At 41.7% G+C, this 18705-nt stretch overlaps 2 protein-coding genes across 4 annotated transcripts in view; both read left to right on the top strand.

Annotated features, from left to right (window-relative positions):
* The first annotated feature begins 750 nt into the window (after positions 1–750).
* lhx9 (LIM homeobox 9) lies at positions 751–12106 on the top strand. Of its 3 annotated transcripts, none has more exons than XM_037249716.1 (6): positions 751–1005; positions 3432–3713; positions 4328–4530; positions 5223–5581; positions 8661–8863; positions 11401–12106. In XM_037249716.1, the coding sequence occupies exons 2-6, from the start codon at positions 3534–3536 to the stop codon at positions 11455–11457; spliced, it is 1002 nt and encodes a 333-aa protein (XP_037105611.1). In that variant the 5' UTR covers positions 751–1005; positions 3432–3533; the 3' UTR covers positions 11458–12106. The 3 variants fall into 3 exon arrangements, with proteins under 3 accessions (XP_037105611.1, XP_037105610.1, XP_037105609.1); XM_037249715.1 differs by lacking the exon at positions 11401–12106 and adding an exon at positions 9254–10994 and having other exon boundaries at positions 752–1005; positions 5226–5581; XM_037249714.1 differs by lacking the exon at positions 11401–12106 and adding an exon at positions 9254–10994 and having other exon boundaries at positions 752–1005.
* Positions 12107–15027: 2921 nt separating this feature from the next.
* nek7 (NIMA-related kinase 7) overlaps positions 15028–18705 on the top strand; it is a 32227-nt gene continuing 28549 nt past the window's right edge. The window contains exon 1 of the mRNA XM_037249645.1: positions 15028–15406. The gene's annotated coding sequence lies outside the window, so the exon portion shown is untranslated. The remainder of the gene's footprint in view (positions 15407–18705) is intronic.

Genomic DNA, 18705 nt, shown 5'->3' with positions numbered 1-18705 from the left:
CTTTTTTTTTTTTTTTTTTAACATTCCCAGCCGTTTGGGGACATGAATATTCATAGACAAGAAGCAAAGGGACATTTGATGGTGGAGGAAATATGGTCTCATTTGAAGTCAGGCATAATAAAACCACTTCAAAACAATATGCCGTTTTGGGGAAACACAAAGGTTTGACGTTATTAAAGTGGTGAATATTATTTTTTTCTTTTTTTCATGTCACTGGAAGGCCAAAAGGCTTTCGAATGGTCCAACCAACATTGAGTAAGAGCTATATCGTTCAAGACAAGGGAAGATGACTATATATTTTTTGCTTTAATATTCATTCATTCATTCGTGAACTTGACAACTAATGCAAATAATGCATTATGTTAATTCCTTATTTGCTAATCAAGAAAAGGTTGCCTATATACAGAATCTTGTGGTGGTTTTATGAGTTTGCCATCATGCATGATTAATTCGTTGTTATTATTGCATACGTTAGAATATTTTTGAATTATCACAGACAAGTGGAGCGTCTCATTCAAACAGCGAGGCGTCATACAGGATAAAGAAAATCTATTTCGTTCTTATGATGACTAAAACCCCAAATGAATTTAACATATGCTTTGTAAATCTCCGTGTGAATGCTTCTCGCTTGCCATAAGGCGGTAACCGATCCAGGATGGTGTTATTTAGCCCTTTTTAATTCGTGGCGACATCAGCCATCAGAAGCTTGCACGCCTGCAAAGGAGGCCATTGGCTCGCACTTTTCGTGTTGTGCGTGCCGGAGGAATATTTAGATGACTTGCCTTTTAATCGAGGCTGGAAGTGGAGTGGAGCCGCGGCTCACAAACGTGGAACAGCCCCCATCTACCGGCAGGCAAGCAGGCAGGAAGCCTCCCTCCAATCTCCAATCTCCAATCTCCTCTCTCTCCTCTTCTTCTCCATTGCCAGCGCACAGTGCCGGCTGGAGGGAGCGTCTCCTCCGCCTTGCGCATCGCATCGCATCGCGCGGCCATCGAACATCCTCAGGTAAGAAGAGCCTGACTGACACCGGGAATTGTTTTCTTGGAATAAATACGCCAATAGCAGGCACCGGGAAAACAGGACGCTTAATGGAAGACAATGGTTAATAACAACTAACTCACAAATTCTCTTTAAAAAGCACCTCTTTTTTTTTTTTATTGTTCGACTTTAGATACGCTAATTAACGTTTGTTTTGAAATTACCCCGGTAAGTTATATAATTTGGAATATTTATTTTTCTTCTATTAGGGCAATACAAATAGTAATGCTATCATGCCATTTTCATAAAAAGGGACTTGACCTTTTTAAATATTTAAATCAATTGAAATACACTTGTCGTTTTGTTTTCCGTTGTTTAAATTCAATACGTTTCATAAACGGTCTAAATTGTAACGATTCATTTTCAAGACATGAAATGCGTTATTGGCCGAAAACAAGATCACAGCATTCAGACTTAAAGGCACTCAAGCAGGCTCCCCTGTGAAATTGAGAAGGGGCAAAAAGCAAAATGAACGTGTTTACGAGCAGAGAATAACACAATTATTCATGCAAATGGACAAACGACACCAGCCCTTGTGTGCTACTCGCTGCATGCTCACTGATGCATCGCTAAATCCGCCTCACTCAAATCAAATGTTACTGCTGGAGGCTACGGGTCAACACGGTTCTCCTTTTATCGACATATCAAGTCGTCTAAAATATCTCCATAAAATCATCGTAGAGATGCGTGACGTCAACGTATTTCTTTTTTTATTGTAACAATAGCGCGGTATATTCTTACAGTCAGCCTGTCATGCATGCAAGTAAAATGTAATGTACATTCTATTTATTTTCTTTTTTTTATACTGGTGGGATGCCCAAATATAAACGTGCATGCAATTCAGGTCCAAAAAGCATCTCTCTAAGGGTTGAAGCCTTCGTGGGGCCTCCAGTTAAAGGCTCAATGGGGGTGGGGGTGCACGGATATGTGCGTGGAACGCATCTTCAAATGAATGAGAATACAAATATAGGCTGTAGGCTATGTTGACCAAAGTTTAGTAGGCCTTCTGCATTTTTTGATTTTACATTTCATGTCGTGGCTCCGTTAGACCATATTAAGACTTTGTGACACCATATTTGGGGTGTATGCATGCATACAAACAATACCTCTATTAATATAGCGCTTTCGTGACAATAAAATTCTTAGTATGCACCCCGTTTTTTTTATTAACGTGTTATTTATACCCCCCACCCATTTAAGATGTCACATATTATATTTAATAGCATAATCTCAGTGAAATTTCAAAAAAAGAGTTGGATCAATTTTCGGTCCAATTTTAATTCAATTTGAAACCAATTTTGAAGGGTTTAACTACCACCACATTATTTTTCACGTACCGTACACAACACACTCGCCCTGTGTGTTCGAACGTGAAAAATGTCACTCACCTCCTTTTCTGTAATTAAGTCTCATTGAAAGTAAACAAAGGTGCTGCTGCATGGCCCAATTCCCGAGAAAGAGAGAAATGAATGCAATGCAATTACAACAGATAATCGAGGTAGGTGTTGGGAGAAAATTAAACAGTAAAACATTTCAACTGTTTAGTGTGTTAGAGGGGGAATATAATTCGCATGAGATAGAGCAGTGCCTACTTTTTAATTGTTGAATAGAATCAGGCCCCGCCCACTATCCACGTGCGCACGCTGAAGCAAACAAACACTTGATTGGACCAAAATAATAATTCATTATTTTATCGTGACGATTATGATAATGATGATGATATTAATAACAACAGCGATAATACTGATAATGCAGCTCAGGGGGTCGAATGTAATAGCTTCCGTACAAATTGAATTTCCGCCAATCATTTTAGAAGATAAACGACGAACGTGGTGATTGAAAGTGATGAAAACAACTTAAATGTAGAAAATGAAAACAGGGAGGATTTAAGGCAAGAAAAGCACTTCTTTGTTGGGAGAGAGAGAGAGAGAGAGAGAGAGAGAGAGAGAGAGAGAGAGAGAGAGAGAGAGAGAGAGAGAGAGAGAGAGAGAGAGAGAGAGAGAGAGAGAGAGGGAACTCCTCCTACCAAATGATTCAGACCGGGGCAGGCTTTGCTCTCTTCACAAATAGGACACGGTGCTCAAATGCAGGCACTTCCAATCTGACCTCCAAATACCAAGGAGCCCTGACTGGGAACTTTGAAAGTCAGGAGAAAAGAGAGAAAAAAGAAACAACCCGAAGCTTGTGTCATTATTTTTGACCGGCCACCCCCTCCTCCTTCCCTATACCCCCTTGGACTATTTATATCTATTTTTTTAAATCTGGATGAGACATTCTGGAAAGAGAGAACAAGCTGGTTCACTCCCAAAACTTCTCGTCGTCCCACCCGTGTCGCTGCTGTTGTAGTTTATTCCCCCCTTCTTTTTTTTTCCTTTCCTTTTTCTGTGCTTTAGTTGCCTTTGCACGCAGCGGGCAGGGAAGTGATCTGACTTTGTGCATTTTGGATGCGCTGAGCCGAGCCGGCACGGCACCACACCAGTCGGCTTCCACGGTATATGGACGTGGTGGGCTGCAAGGCAGAAGCAGCCGCTCGCACGTTGCGCCCAGGACAGGGAGCCATGCTTTTCCACGGGATCTCCGGGGACCACATCCAAGGGATCATGGAGGAGATGGAGAGAAGGTCCAAGTCGGAGTCTCGCCTGGCCAAAAGCATGCAGATCAACGGCAGAGAGACGGTGAGGCCAGGCCTTTCAATTCAAGTGCAATCAAAACATTTCCAAAGGGCTTGACGGCTGAGATACACATGCAAGTCGGCTCTTCCAGCTCAGAATATTTGTCGTAAAATAATAAGCGAGCAATTTCAATTTCTTACCCTGACAAATAATGGATGTTTAACAGTCTCTAACAACTAAAAGCGTTTACGTTTCAACATTACGTGTAGGAGTAGCCTTAATTACGTGACACAATGAGTAATTATAGTTTTTTTTTAATGACCAAGCCCAAGATAACTGGTTTTACAGTACATGTGATTGCAACACTTGCAAAAAGATAAATAAATAACACAATGTGCTTTTCTATTGAATTAGTAACTGATGCACATGAAAAAATATTGTGCACATGACATTGGGCAGAACATGGCAGATTTTTCTCTTGAACAAGATATATTTGTTTTGGAATCAAATGTGCAGATTTTTGGTCTGCTTTGTCTCACTAAGGCGATGCACGTAAATATCAATTATAAAAAAAAAAAACATAGAACTACATGGAAACATGTATGCCTCCATGGTCATATTATTCCCAATATGGCAAAAAGGTTTCGTTTTTCTGACGGTGTATGGCTTGTTTCCAGACCATGCCCTCCATGAGCCCGGAGAAGCCCGCTCTGTGCGCCGGCTGCGGGGGCAAGATCTCGGACAGATACTACCTCCTGGCCGTGGACAAACAGTGGCACCTGCGTTGTCTCAAATGCTGTGAATGTAAATTAGCGCTGGAGTCGGAGCTAACGTGTTTCGCCAAGGATGGCAGCATCTACTGCAAAGAGGATTACTACAGGTAAGGTGTATACGAACGAACGACGTCTTGTAGCAATGTCAAATCCATCCGAAATATATGCTTTATTACGACTCATATGTTTTCAACGATAAAAGACAAATTGGATGAAAATCGTTCTTTTTATTTTACCACCGCTTTTTATTTCGCATGAATGTGTTTCTTTTAATCTTCACGATGTGTAAATGTAAAAATTGCGTGAAAAGAGTCATTTGTTAGTGCAGCTTTTATTTTTCTGTAAAATAATAAATGGGCTGGAAAAACAAATATATTAGTGGTTGTCATATAGTTGAATCTGTGTGCTTTTAAGAAATGACTCAGAACAAATATCGTGCAAAATATGAGCAATTTAAATGCAAATATGTAGGCTGTCTCTTTAAATCGCCATCTTTTTTTACGCTGAATGTGGCGAGCCATAATGATGATACATGGGAGGATTTATTTCATATGTAGAAAAAGTACAAAATATTCATCACGTTACACACATAAAGTCAAACATTGGGAATGTTTTTTAAAAAGTGTTGCCATCTTTGCTCATATGCTAATTAGGGGAAAATACGTTCCTGCCGCAATTTAAAGCTAATTATTAATCATTTGATATTAGGACGTGACATATTGTTTGGCAGCACAAGTCAATATACGTGTGCGTGTTTGTGCATCCCGGGAGAGTGTTTTTGACGATGCGTCTGTTCCAGAAGGTTCTCGGTGCAGAGGTGCGCGCGCTGCCACCTGGGCATTTCCGCCTCGGAGATGGTGATGCGCGCGCGCGACTCCGTCTACCACCTGAGCTGCTTCACGTGCACCACGTGCAACAAGACGCTCACCACGGGCGACCACTTCGGCATGAAGGACAGCCTCGTCTACTGCCGCCTCCACTTCGAGAGCTTGGTGCAGGGAGCCGACTACCACCCCCAGCTCAACTTTGCCGAGTTGGCCGCTAAGGGCGGCGGCCTCGGCCTGCCCTACTTCAACGGCACTGGCACGGCGCAGAAGGGCCGGCCGAGGAAGAGGAAGAGCCCCGCCATGGGTTTGGACTTACCGAGCTACAACACAGGTGAGACACAACACCCCCCCCCCACACACACACACACACACGAATAACATGAGAGTGTAGCTATATTTTTCAGGAAGACCTTACTACTTAATTAATTGCCATCTAGTGAGAGCATTTAAATATTCTGCATACGTCACTGGCATTTTTAGATAAACAAAGGTTTTGGGTCAATTCAGTCAAATTGCAGTTTGCTGCAACATACTTGAGTAATTCTCATGGCACGTATATAAAAAATATATATATATCATTGCAAAAACAGCTTCCCAAAAATACCTGCCTATTTGTTTTCTTGTTCCCAATTTTTCCAAATATACCATGACCAAAATCTCTCTTGTGGACTAATTAATTCTGTGTTTTGCAGCTTGTATTGAGTGAAAACATATTTTGACATAAAAATAAATCTAAGTACAGTATCAGCTCAAAAATGTCACAAAAACTGTCAATTGGCTTCTTCTGCAAGAGCAGTTAATAGTTCTGCCTGTCACTTCCATAGATAGCGAAATATTTATTTGGAATAAATATTTTGAGATCAATTCAGCAAAATTGAAAGTTTCAAGGAACTGATGTTCTATCACATGTGTAAGAAAAAAAATGCTTCTAAACATTCGTGATTCTTTTAAAAAAAAAAAACCAACACTAAAAAAATTATTAAAATTTGCAAAACAAAAATTTAACTTAGGGCACCCTCACTTTTTTTCGTCAAGTCAAGCATTTTAATTAGCATATGTCACTGAAATAGATTGACAAACAAAAATGTGTTATGACATTACTTGTTGAGAATAAACAATTATTTGGACAAAATGTGACATTTGGAAAATCTCACTGCACTCAACCAAACAAAAATGAAACGTATCATTGCTATCAAGTCGAAGAGAATTTATTGTTCTGCCCATCACTATACATCACTGTCATAGATAGGATGTGTTTTGGGGGACACCACTCCAATTTAACTTTGAGATTTTTTTTTTTATTCAAGACAAATTATTTATAGTCATAAAATAATTTTTGAAATTGCCTGCAACACACCTGATGATCTCTCACAGCACACTGGTTGGCATTCACTGAAATAGATGACTAGTTTAAATGTTAATTTATGTAAGGGTTGCATGTCTGGATGAAATGCATCTGCCCTGAGGGTAAACGATGGCGTTAGTCACCTCATAATTAATTTACTGTCATCCGTTCATTTTCACATCAGTCACATGTAAATGTGCAAAAACTGTTAGGTAAAAATAATTACAATTCAATATGTAAATAGACTATTTGCGCTGTTTTTCTCGGTTGTCAGTAAGTGGAAAGGATTTAGAATTATATTTAAAAAAAATAAAAAATCTCTTGTCCCTGCTACGAGTCGCTGGACCCTGGAGCGTCCCAATTTTTCGTGTCTCTCCGCGAATTAGTGCGCGCTTGATAAGCGAGTCATTGTGCGGCCGAATTGTGCTCCCGATGAATGGGGGGAGGAAGAAGGGTAATCTGCGCGTTAATTGTTCTCCGTTAATTGGAAGCGACATTGGAATCCCGGCTGGGCCTCCAGCTCTGCGGCCAGGTCCAGGCCGCGAGCTCTTCTCGGGCCACTGCGTCAACTCGATACCCACCAACATCATTCCGTTGCCTTTATTCCCTTATGCAAATTCGGGCTTTTCTCATGGAACAGTAGGGTGGGATGCATTTTCAAAAATACCATGCATGCTTACATTAAACACAATCAGGCTGAAATATTCTTATATTTCCAAATAACGCTTTCTCTATATTCCTATTTTTAGTCCCTATATGCGGCATGAATGTTCTTAAAATGGTGATCAAAGCTATTACTAACGATGAATAATCAAACGGGATGATTAAAAATGAACTAAATCAGTTTGAATGTGTACAAACCTTTGACAGCCTTTTCATTGTAGTCGCCCCCAAATGTTCATGTTAATATCCGTCACTCTTCACACATCTAAAAGCTCACATTTACTACAAATAGGATTCGATTCCGCGGTTGTTTTGATGTTATTTGTCTCAAGTGAGCCTTTTCTTGCTTGTTTTGAACACGCCGAGCTCGCAGAGTGGAGTCAGTCTACTGAGTATTGTTATTCCACACCTCTCCATTAGGTTCGCTCTTCTTTGGATACAGAGCCCCCTAGTGGATAACTGTTATAAAACAATACGCAATGTGTTCCACATGCCAATAAGCTTGCTTTTATTAGTGTGAAACGTTGCCAGGCAGAGCAATGGTGACATGAAACATCACATTATGCCAAGTATGTTTGCACGTCATCTCTTTTTATTGTTTTGAGTCTCAAACAACTATAAAAGAAAAGTGTTGTAATACATGGGGACAACAATGTCACCTTCAATGTTCTCCAGTGCATACACGTTAGCTTTATATGGCAAGTTGTTGTCACAGGTGGCATCAATAATGCAATGTTGTTGTTTTGAACAACAGTTGCAGTTAGCCCCGTTGAATGGATGCATTCAAGTAGTAGATTGCAGTAGTTGTGTTCAAAAAGGTCCATTTGAGCAGTGTCCCCCAAAACACACGTCCTTTGACATCATTTGAAAAAGAAATATCAGATTAACTGCTTTTCATTGACAAACATGGTCATTTTTGTGGTGAGGAGGAGTTTAAAATTATTAATCATCAATCACTACACATTAATCACATGAGCAAAGTTTATAGATTACAAAATGATGTTCAAAAAGGGAACTGTCTTTTTTTTTTTTAATTCCATATTAGAAATCATTTCGATTGTTTCTGATGTAATATTCAAATTTGTTGGGATGGAATTTGGGTTTTTTAAGTAGTCTGTATAAAATATGAGTCATATGAGCTTTTTAATTCAGTTTATCAGTGTGTGTGTGTGTGTGTGTGTGTGTGTGTGTGTGTGTGTGTGTATAGGCATACACACACCTATATATATATATATATATTAATAACAGCACAGCTGGACCCAAGTGGTACACGATGCAATTCCCTTTTTGAGTTGAACCTTTATTTAAAAAAAAAAAAAAATTCTTGCAAACCACACAAACATGTGGACGACTGCTGTGTTTCGCTCCCGCTTGACGTGGCGCTGCGCTCTATGCCTCACAGGCTGCAACGAGAACGACGCGGACCACTTGGACCGAGACCAGCAGGCCTACGCGCCGACGCAGAAGACCAAGCGCATGCGGACCTCCTTCAAGCACCACCAGCTGCGGACAATGAAATCCTACTTTGCCATCAACCACAACCCGGACGCTAAGGACCTCAAGCAGCTGGCCCAGAAGACGGGCCTGACCAAAAGAGTTCTGCAGGTAAGCACCAATCTGTTTGCCTTCCTCGTATGATCAGACCACGAGTGTTTCCGCTCCCACCCCGTACTCCATGCCCCCCCCCCCACCCCACCCCCCGCCACACACGCTCATTTATTTTTCTTTTGTTTGTTTCATTGAGCCATGATGGATGTAGCTACTAGTAGATGGGTGCTTTGGCTGTAATTTGGAGGCAGAATTAGCGTTTGATTGCAAAGAAGAGTGCACATCCCAAAAAGTTGATCATTCCCTTTTCATTTCTGTGCTGGGACCAGGCGCTGACATACTGAACTCCCCAAATATTGTGTCAATTCATGTTGAGCTGTAGTTGTGTATTTCTTGCGGTAACATCAACGCATAAAGTAAAAAGCCACCCCTGGCATTGGTTTGCAGGTTTGGTTCCAAAACGCGAGAGCCAAATTCAGAAGGAACGTTTTACGACAGGAGAATGGAGGTGTTGATAAGGCTGATGGCACCTCACTCCCTCCGCCCTCGTCCGACAGTGGGGCCCTGACCCCCCCCTCCAGCGCGGCCACGCTAACAGACCTGACAAACCCCTCGATTACTGTAGTGACCTCCGTCACCTCTAGTTTGGACAGCCACGATTCGGGGAGCCCTTCACAAACTACCTTGACGAACCTTTTCTAAGCTAGCAGACTGTTTATTTTTTTAACTGTTATTTTTCCTCTGATTCATTTCTTTCTTTTTTTTTTAAATTGACCTTTAAATCAAGCAGAGATGACTCCTTTGAAGAGAGAAGAAGAGCAGTGGCCACGTCAAATTATTTCACAATGAACAAATGTGTAGCATTTGAAACCTCATGGCAGTGACGGACTTTGGGGAAAGGACTTTCAGAAAATCATTGGGGGCGGGAAAAAAAAAAAGAAATTCTTCATTTGTACATTTGTATTGAATGATGACAAATTGAGCCCTTTTTAATTCATGCTGAATTGGTGAATTTTGCCCTCCCAAACTTGTATTTTTGTTTGTCCTTTGGGAAGCAAACTTGTCGAATGTTCTGTAAATGGCTCCAAATCCACAAAGAAAAAAAACACTCTTTCAATTCTCTTTTTGAATGTCTCCTATTTGTACAGCAGTTGAATCAGACTTCATGATTAAAAACCCAAATAGATTTTTGGAATCGATTCAAACAGAGGTAAACAATAATGCAATTGCGACGACGGCAAATGGTTCAGAAAATTAGCTAGAGCAGTCGATGGAATGACGTCATGTTGGCCTGCTGGATGAATTGCAGTAAATCGAATCCAGTAAACGCATCATCAGATTGAGTCAATTGCACAAAAGCACCCCCCCCCCCCCCCCGTAAAAAGTGCATTATTGTTTTATCATGTTGCTCAGGGTGATGTTTTTTTTTTTTTTTTAAACGGAAAAGGGAGTGTAGTATAACAATTGACTGGATTTGTAGAGCTGACATTGGAAAAAAAAAAAAAAGACCTCAACTAGTTGAAGTTCGGCGCAGGTGAAATCATGTTTTCTCCTAATATTGCCACTGATCAGACCAAAAAACAAAAAAAAAAAGAAACATGCATGTTTCTTCTGGCTGAAAGGTAGTAAAGAGAGGAGCAGAAGACACATTTCCTAGTTTGTTCTTTTGTGGAACAAAAAGTGGTACTCCGAGTCTACTCGCTGAAGTAGATGCCTAACTCAGTTCTACTCGACGTGCCTTATGCGATAGATAACTTGGGAGAAAAAAGGTTGTGAAATTCAGGATTCTGTGTGTTCTTTGTTAACTGATTCACATCCTTCGGACGCCTCACTAGTTTTGTACTGTTTTGCATCTTATTTTCAAAGATCTTTTTATGGTGTATATCCTGTTTTTGACAAAAAAAGAGAAGGGAGGGAGGGAGGGAGGGAGGGAGGGGCAGCGATGTCATAGAAAGCATTTGTGCACTCTTTCAGATATAGTTCCAAGAACCTTATATATTGATCTTCGTGTTAATAGTTGAGTACAGTAAGTGTTCTATCAAGATTGTCCATGTTTCCCTGTTTCTTGATAAAGATGGTGTATAGAAACTATTTCCCCCCCCCCCCCCTTAAATATTTATGGACCAAACGGTTGTTATATATCTTATTAAATTTGTGTGAATAAAAAAAAACAATACTTTGCTTTAAATGGCTTTTTTATTTTTCATTGCACTTGCCATTTTTGTGTTCTTTCTTGAAAACAGTTCTCCCCCCTCCCCCCCACCCCTCTCCCCCTTTTGTCACATCAACAGCCGAGAGAGCGTTTGCGCTTGACAGACGGTCGTTCCTCATTTTTGCTTCTATTTTAATTTCTATTTCCTCTTTTATGATGTTTTTGACGTAATGCCCCATAGATTTGCATCTAAACCCTGCAGTCGGAAAAAATGCAATTTGCTTTTTTTTAATGCATGATCATGGCTGTAGAATTTGAATCGACAGAATGCTACAAATTTACTTATGTGTAACGCGGTAAACCTAAAGTCAAAATCAATGCAGACCCCGTAAAGCCAGGTTGCTCTGTAGTTAATATATTCTTACTCTATCATTTCTTTCAGGGAGAACAAATCTTGGGGCATTACAGCCATACATCCCGACGTTTGAAAATTCCCTAAAGTATTAACAGAAGGGGGAAACTTTGATGGGAGTTCCTCACCATTGAAGACAAAGACAATATTAGATGATGATATAGCATATCGAGATCAAAATATTCACTTGCAAGTGTACAGCACATGTTGTTGGCCACACCAAAATGTCTTGTTTGAATCCATCAAGCAAGGAGAGAGAGCGCACCACGATGACACTCAATGTCTGTCTTGGAAGGACAATAAAATGTATTGTGACATAGCCAAAACAAACACAAACACACACACACGTATATATCTCGACTACACACTTGCTGTCCCCACTGGTCCAAGAACCTTCCTTCTACAGTATCTCCAAGTTTTTTCTGTTGCCACAAGGGTCCTTTTTTGCAAGCACACGGCGGCCTCCTTGAAAGTGGGCAGCAGCAGCAGGAGGAGGATGGCCGTCAAATGTGACGAGCGCAGAGCTGGAGCTTTGCCATCCGGATGTCTGCGCCGAAGGGAATGGCACCAAAAGGCATAAAGAAGAGATTCTCATTTTGCATGCACCTTATTGTTAACTGTATCCTTGAGATGTATATTATTTCCGTTGAGTCAGTGTGTGATTGTTCGCTGCGAAATAAATCATGAAAAAACATCCTGTTCTGTTTAGTACACGCAAAATTCTTGACTCACTGTACCTGGTCTCCCTCCGTTGCCATTTTTATTGACAGTTTGCCAATGTACAAATACAGCCAATTTTTGGGAGAACTTTTGAGAAATAATTACAAATAGTGAATAAATAAGTCGAAGAAGAATGTGTATCATGTAGGAAAAGCAAAAAGAGCAAGATAAAGAAAACGGGAGGGCCACATGGGGACCAATAAACAGAATTCCAACAATGTGCGAAACATTTGAGCGTGTCCAAAGAGGAAAGTCCATTTCTTTGTCCTGACTCCAGGTTGTTTCTGCAGTCAGGCAAAACCCGCAAAGAAGAGGGGGCGGGGCTTTAAATAAAACGTACACCATACACACACATGGTCACACGGTACATGACAGCGGCACAGTGACAAGTGTGCAATGATGACTGAGGTCACGAGCACTTTACATGTTGCTCCGATAGTGTTGTTGCTGTATTGTCATCGGGACATGTGTGTGTACGTGTGTGTGATATCACGCCAGTTCTGCCTCACTTGCTTTCTCTCATTGCTAAGCGTCTATTTAACCTCACCTCACACACCTCACGCTGACACGGGTGTGCACCGACACGCACACGTCAGAGGGGTGACCATGTGAAGTCGGATGTGTGTGTGTGTGGTATGATATTGAGGCCTGCCTGCTGGTTGAAGCAGAACAGGTTACTGGACGTGTGCCAAGATAAAGACAACATTGACAAACACACACAAAACAGATTTGATGAGTGATGATGCCAGAAACAATATGCTAGTTTTGTCCTTCACATGATTAGCAACTCTCTCTCTCTCGCTCCCATTGCCTCATTTGCACATGGCTCTCTGCACGCCATAAATCGTCCATTTTTCTGTTGTGCTCTATATTTAAACATATTCATCATGTGACGCTTCACATCTAGGCAACCTTGAAAATGCTGCGATCAAGGCCGCTAACAAGGGGCTGCCGTTGCGCTTTGAAGACAAAACAACATTAATTAGCCGATAAAATGGAAATGCGGGCTGCCTGCCTCCGACGTGAAAACGGAATCAACATTTCTCTCCTGCAGGTTGTGCACATGAAGGGGAAGCCGGTGTGTGTCAGCGCGTGACAGGTCAGCTTTGTAGCGCTCCAGTGTAACCTCTCAGTTCCCGCGAAAGCTTCAGGATGCTCGCAGCTCCTTTCTCCTCCATCTGCCGGCGTGTGTGAAGTCTGCACCTGATCACAGCGCCTCCAACTGCAGCTTCGGAGTCACGCCTCACCCCTGAGCCACATCCACAACACAAAGGGAGACATCAGGGGAAAACAGCAACATCTAGCTGTCCATCTAGCGCTCTGTCAATCTAGCTCTCTGTCTGTCGGTCCGTCCATCCGACCGCCCGCCCAAAAACGCCGATCAACCTCCAATATTCATTTTCAATGAAAAACAAGGCCTTCCTCCACCCAAAATTGCCAAAACAAAGGAAATATTAACAATTATTGTTTAAAAAAAAAAAGAAAATGAGTAGTACTGAAAAATATATTATTGCTGGTCAATATTTTCTTATCCAGTGAAGTAAAATTGGGATTCCTGTTGCACAACTAATCATCTTTAATGTCACGCAGTGCATAAGAGGACAACATTTTGCAGACTGTTTGTAATTTCATGCACAGACTGGCCAAAGAATGAGCAAGAGTTGGCGTCAAAGTATTGCATCTAAATCATGATGTCACATTTACAGTATAAGTGGCTCCTTTAATTCAGCACTTGAACTGCCTCCATATACCCTGCGGGAAGAACCTTGTGCAAGCCACTTACCTGCACAAAAGTTGGAAGGGGGTGAACAGAAAAAAAAAACCCATCCCTAATCCAAAGGAACTCCTTTCTGTTAAATAAACAATATCAACTAAAAGAACGCAAAAAGTTTTCTATTGGTTCAAAGGAGAACATCAGGCAGACAGGCAGGCACTTTTTTAAAACAATGGAAATTCCCCACCATTATTAAACACTTTTCCACCAAACAGACGTGGAGGGAAGCACGCGTGTTGAACCAGAGGATCTCTGGGTGCAGTTACTTCTCATCCATCCATCTAATTATTCCCTCAGAAACGTGAAATTTGAAGATACAAAAGAGCGTCCCTATCTGTCACTGAGCGCCATTGATCTTATCGAGAGAAAATGTGGGTGTTGTGGAAACCCAATATAACTTGTGCCATTAAATTCCACACAGCATTATTCACAGAGCGAATTGACAGATATCTGCGAGACGTTTCTTTTAATCTTCAACCGTTGTTGAAGAAGAAGAAGGGAAGGGAAGGCAGGGAGGGAGGGGGGCGCTTGCTTGCTTGCTTGCTTGCTTGGAGGGGCTGTACACTGCTGGCATCTCTCCCTTTTCCATATTTGCAGTGAGGTTAACAAAAAAGACGATTGAAGTATGGAGAGAGAAAAAAAAAACAGCATCCCACCTAACTTGTTGATTATTAACAATGCGATGCGTTTCTGGTGGAGTGTTTGGAATTTGTCAGTATGAATGGAATGAGCACAGGGAGCTTTTATCACAGTCGTGTAAGATGATCAATTCCACATGGCAGTCTGCAATCTGCACTTCCATTTTTTTTTTTTAATGTCAATACGTCCTTATGATTTTCCTCATGATGCGTTTGGGGTAGTGTGTAAAAACGTGAGTGGATATTTGTGCGTTCTCATCAATTACCATCGACACCGTGCTGACGGATAATCATTGCTGTTCAAAGGAAATTATTGGAAAATTTGACACGTTATTTTGGACAGGTTTGCATCCCAAATACAAAATTCATTTTAATGATATTTTTTCAATGCATTATAGCGCAAATAAAACAAAACCAGAAGGTTAAGTGATGAGATGAAGTGAAATCATGCAAGGGCCATGTGGGAGACTTGGAGCGTCTGTGCGGAGTCTCGCGGTATTTGACAGCTCTCCGAGAATGTTGCCTTGTTTACATTGGTGGCACGCGGGTCAGGAGCGGAGCGGAGCGGAGCGTGGCGTGGCGTGGAGGCTGTTGGGGGGCCTAGCGGACGAACTACTTTCGCAACAACCTCACTTCACTGACGCAGCAGCAGCAGCGGCGCAACTTTCTCTCCCGTCCCCGCTCCAGTCTCCAAAAAAAGAAACTGCAAAAACTTTTTTTCAGCAACGCAACAAGACGCGAGAACCAGGCGAGTTTTTCTCTCTCTTTTTTTTCTTTCTTCTCTCCCTCTCCTCGTGCCCTTGGACAGGAAAGGGAAAGTCGCAAAAGAGACGAGCGCCGTAACAATCGGTGGAGTGTCTGCGCGTGAAGAAGGAATAGCTTAGCAACAGAGTCCCACTTCCTGGTAAGTCCTCACACAGCTGACCGTCAACTTAGCAAAACTACTCAGGAGCGGCTTATGAGCTCCTTGTCAACTTTTGATCATTCGGACAAGACTGGGACTACACAGTTGTTCGAGGTCCGCCGCTGCTGACACAGTCAATGCTTAATACGCAGGCTTCACATCGGGGTGAAAAAAACTTTGAGGGAAGTTGGTCAACTAGCTTAGCCTGAGGCTAGCATGTAGCAAGGCTAACTTTCACTGCATTCAGCTGACTTGGAGTCACTTATGTCACTTGAGTGCGATGCAACGTGCTCCCGTTCAAACGTGTTTGGAGGCGACTGACAGAGATAAATACATAAAGCGGCTGCTTCGTAAAGCCATGCAACAGATTCCAAATGATGTAACGCGTAAGGTGTGGACTGGAGTGAGCTCCAATTACTCTGCCAACCAATCTAGTTTGAAGGCCCTTTTAAGACTTTCCATCATGATGTGGGCTTGCATTAAGGACGATTCGCTTCTGCAACAAGTAAATCATGCAATTGCAGCTCTCATTCAGTTCAACTCCTGTTTACAGAGCTGCTTACTTGAAACCCTTTCAGTGATCAGTAAAAAAAAATCATTAAGTATATATGTGTGTAATTGTATGGTCTATTGGTAATATCATTGATGAATTGATTTATATGAAACCAGCGTTATCAGACAGATGTTTCCAATGCTGGGAGTAGAAGTTCCCAAATATTAAAGGGGAAGTCAACTCCCATTTTTTAATCATATGTTCTCCGCAACCCAACTACTCGAAACAGTGTTCTGATTAATGTTTGTGCATTATAAATTTAACATTTTACATAGAATAAACCTTAGCCAGCATTCACATCATTTGACAGAAGCGGCTCAAATAAAAAAAAAGCATTGTTACAACATGCAAATGTTGATTTTTTTTCATGCGATGTGGATATTCATTTGTCTATCCAACCATTCTTTTTCTATTTTTTTATTTTTATTTAAATGACGCGGGTAAACTGGACCCTGCCCCATCCGAGAAGAGGAAGGGGACATACACCCTGGGTCGTTAGCCAGCCAATCATAGGCTATGTGGACAGCGCCATGCATTTTCCCCACCAAGTTAGATTTGTGGCCTTTTTAATAGATGGTTATAGATTGGATATCCGCTTTGTGGCCATGCAAGATGAATAAGGATCATCAGATCACAATCCGTGTGGCTTTTTCTCCTTTGAGCCATGTTGTCATCAGGCAGTGCTGGCAGCATGATAAAACCATACTGCGTCTTCGTTGAGCGGGAAAGGACAAAAGAGGCCTGTGAGACTTGTCGGTGCAGATGTTTAAGTGTATGCTGAATGCTGTGGTTTTATACATTTGCACTATTTCATTTGTTGTTGACAAATGGCTGCTGCAAAACTGTAAAATAACTTGCTTGAAGTCAGATGCTTGAAAATGATATTCGTGTTTCTGTTCTTCCCAAAATGTTTTAGCATTTATACATTTGGCAATGCTTGAGGGGGGATGATTCAGCCGGGGTGAGTGGGAACTGACATACCTTGTTGACCTAATAATTACTCACTTCTCTGTTGCCACATCCGATCATCGTCACAGGCTCTGTACAAGCTTGAGTCTCCCAGCGTCATCATGAACACGGACGGGCTGGCTGGCTGGCTGGCTGGCTGGCTGGGTGAAGTTGACTGTCAAGGAGTGTTGACATGAACCGGATGAACGACAATGGTTGCCAAATGTTTGTCATGGCTGCTGTGATTAAGCCAGGACAAAAAGCTTAGGAGTGATTTATTAATTAAGGTGAATCCGAGTAGGCGGGGGACATTTACATAAGAAACACTAGCAAAAAATGAAATTAAGATAAGGTCAAATTTTGAGTATTGGTGGAGATGCTGACTCACATTTTTTCCCCATGATAATGACAAGGTCAGTGTTTTTTTTTACTTTATCTTCCATATTTGACAAAACCATACATTTGTAGTCTCAGCTCTGTTTTTTTAAGAGTTTTGGGTTAGACCAAAATTTCCACTCATCCGAGTGGAGAAATCCGCACGCCTGACCCAGAGCAGTGATTTAGTGTCATGGAATTCACCCATTCTCGTCAGATGTTCCTATTTTAGCCCCGGAGCAGGTCGGCCGGCCGGCCAGCCACTCTACTGTATCGAGGATCAGATAAGACCAGACATTTGTCATCTGACCACTTTAACTCATTTTTTGCCTATGGGTCTTTTTTTTTTTTTATTAATATACAACAAAAACAAAAATATTGGCTTTCTTCCTTCCTTCCTTTGCAAAGACGTGTCCTTAGGCCATTTGGAGCTCCATTTAACACAGTCTCTTGGATGATGTCAAAGACCACGGCCAGCCAGAGATTGCACACAACTCATGCTGGCATTGGACCACTGCAAGCTTTTTGTTCCAACTTGGCAATTTTTTTTTTTTTGGAAAGTTTCAAATGAAATATTTAAATGTGTGGTTGCTGCCTTTTTCCCCGAGAAGCGTTTAAAACACTCCTTTCTTTTCCAGCTCCGCTTGGTGAGAGTTGAGAGGAAGGTCTTTGGCAATGAGCACAGCATTGCAACGGCCTTCTTCATCAATATTTCTGCATCTCGATTTTTCTTCTTCAGTACGGAGGGTCAAAGATGTTTCAAGCGTTCAAATTAGACGATGCCTTGCAGCTTCTTGTTTCTTGAACGTTTTTAACACCATTGTGGAAGCGTTGCCTTCGCTCACTGGGGTGATGCACATTGTTTGAAGTTAATGAAACCGTTTTAGTGCATTTAATGTCATGGCCGTGAAATATGCTCTATGCATTTTCTTCTTTTTTTATATTCCTATTGCCTGGTGACACACAGCGGGGATGGATTCTTTTACCTGGCGTCACGTGGTTCATGCTAATTTTGCTTCCGGTCAGGAGAATTGCTGCTGGGCTGTGTATTGCCAAAGCCAAGTTGGCATGATTTCAACTGCGCTGGGCTATCACGCCGTATCATCATTTTTTATTTTAGATCACTCTCCAATTGTCTCCTCTCCTCTCCATCGCTTTTGATGATCCCCAAGCAAAAAAAACCGACCAGTCCCCCGAGGATACAAATCCACTTTCAGCGAATGATTACAAGATGCTGGGTGCCACTGTAAACGCCACATCAGTGGCGATGACAGTATGCATTTGTCGTGAGACGAGACCAAAGCGGTATGAATTTGCACTCCGATTGAGGCAGAGGGAGGGTGAGGGATTTTTTTTTTCTTTTTTTTGGGCTACGGGCGTTTTTCAGCCTATCTGGCTATTTCAAACTGCTTGAGCAATGTAG

This window comes from Syngnathus acus, chromosome 4, assembly GCF_901709675.1.
Source record: "Syngnathus acus chromosome 4, fSynAcu1.2, whole genome shotgun sequence".
NCBI classification, from domain to species: Eukaryota; Metazoa; Chordata; class Actinopteri; order Syngnathiformes; family Syngnathidae; genus Syngnathus; species Syngnathus acus.
The sequence above is the reverse complement of the archived record's forward strand: the minus strand, read 5'-3'. Positions and strand labels throughout refer to the sequence as shown.

Bases quoted from the DNA above. Each gene is read 5' to 3' on its own strand.
- lhx9 (XM_037249714.1), top strand. From the start codon at position 3,534: ATGGACGTGGTGGGCTGCAAGGCAGAAGCAGCCGCTCGCACGTTGCGC. The intron at 3,714-4,327 runs GTGAGGCCAGGC...GCTTGTTTCCAG, and splicing joins AGATCAACGGCAGAGAGACG to ACCATGCCCTCCATGAGCCC. The intron at 5,582-8,660 runs GTGAGACACAAC...TATGCCTCACAG, and splicing joins CTTACCGAGCTACAACACAG to GCTGCAACGAGAACGACGCG.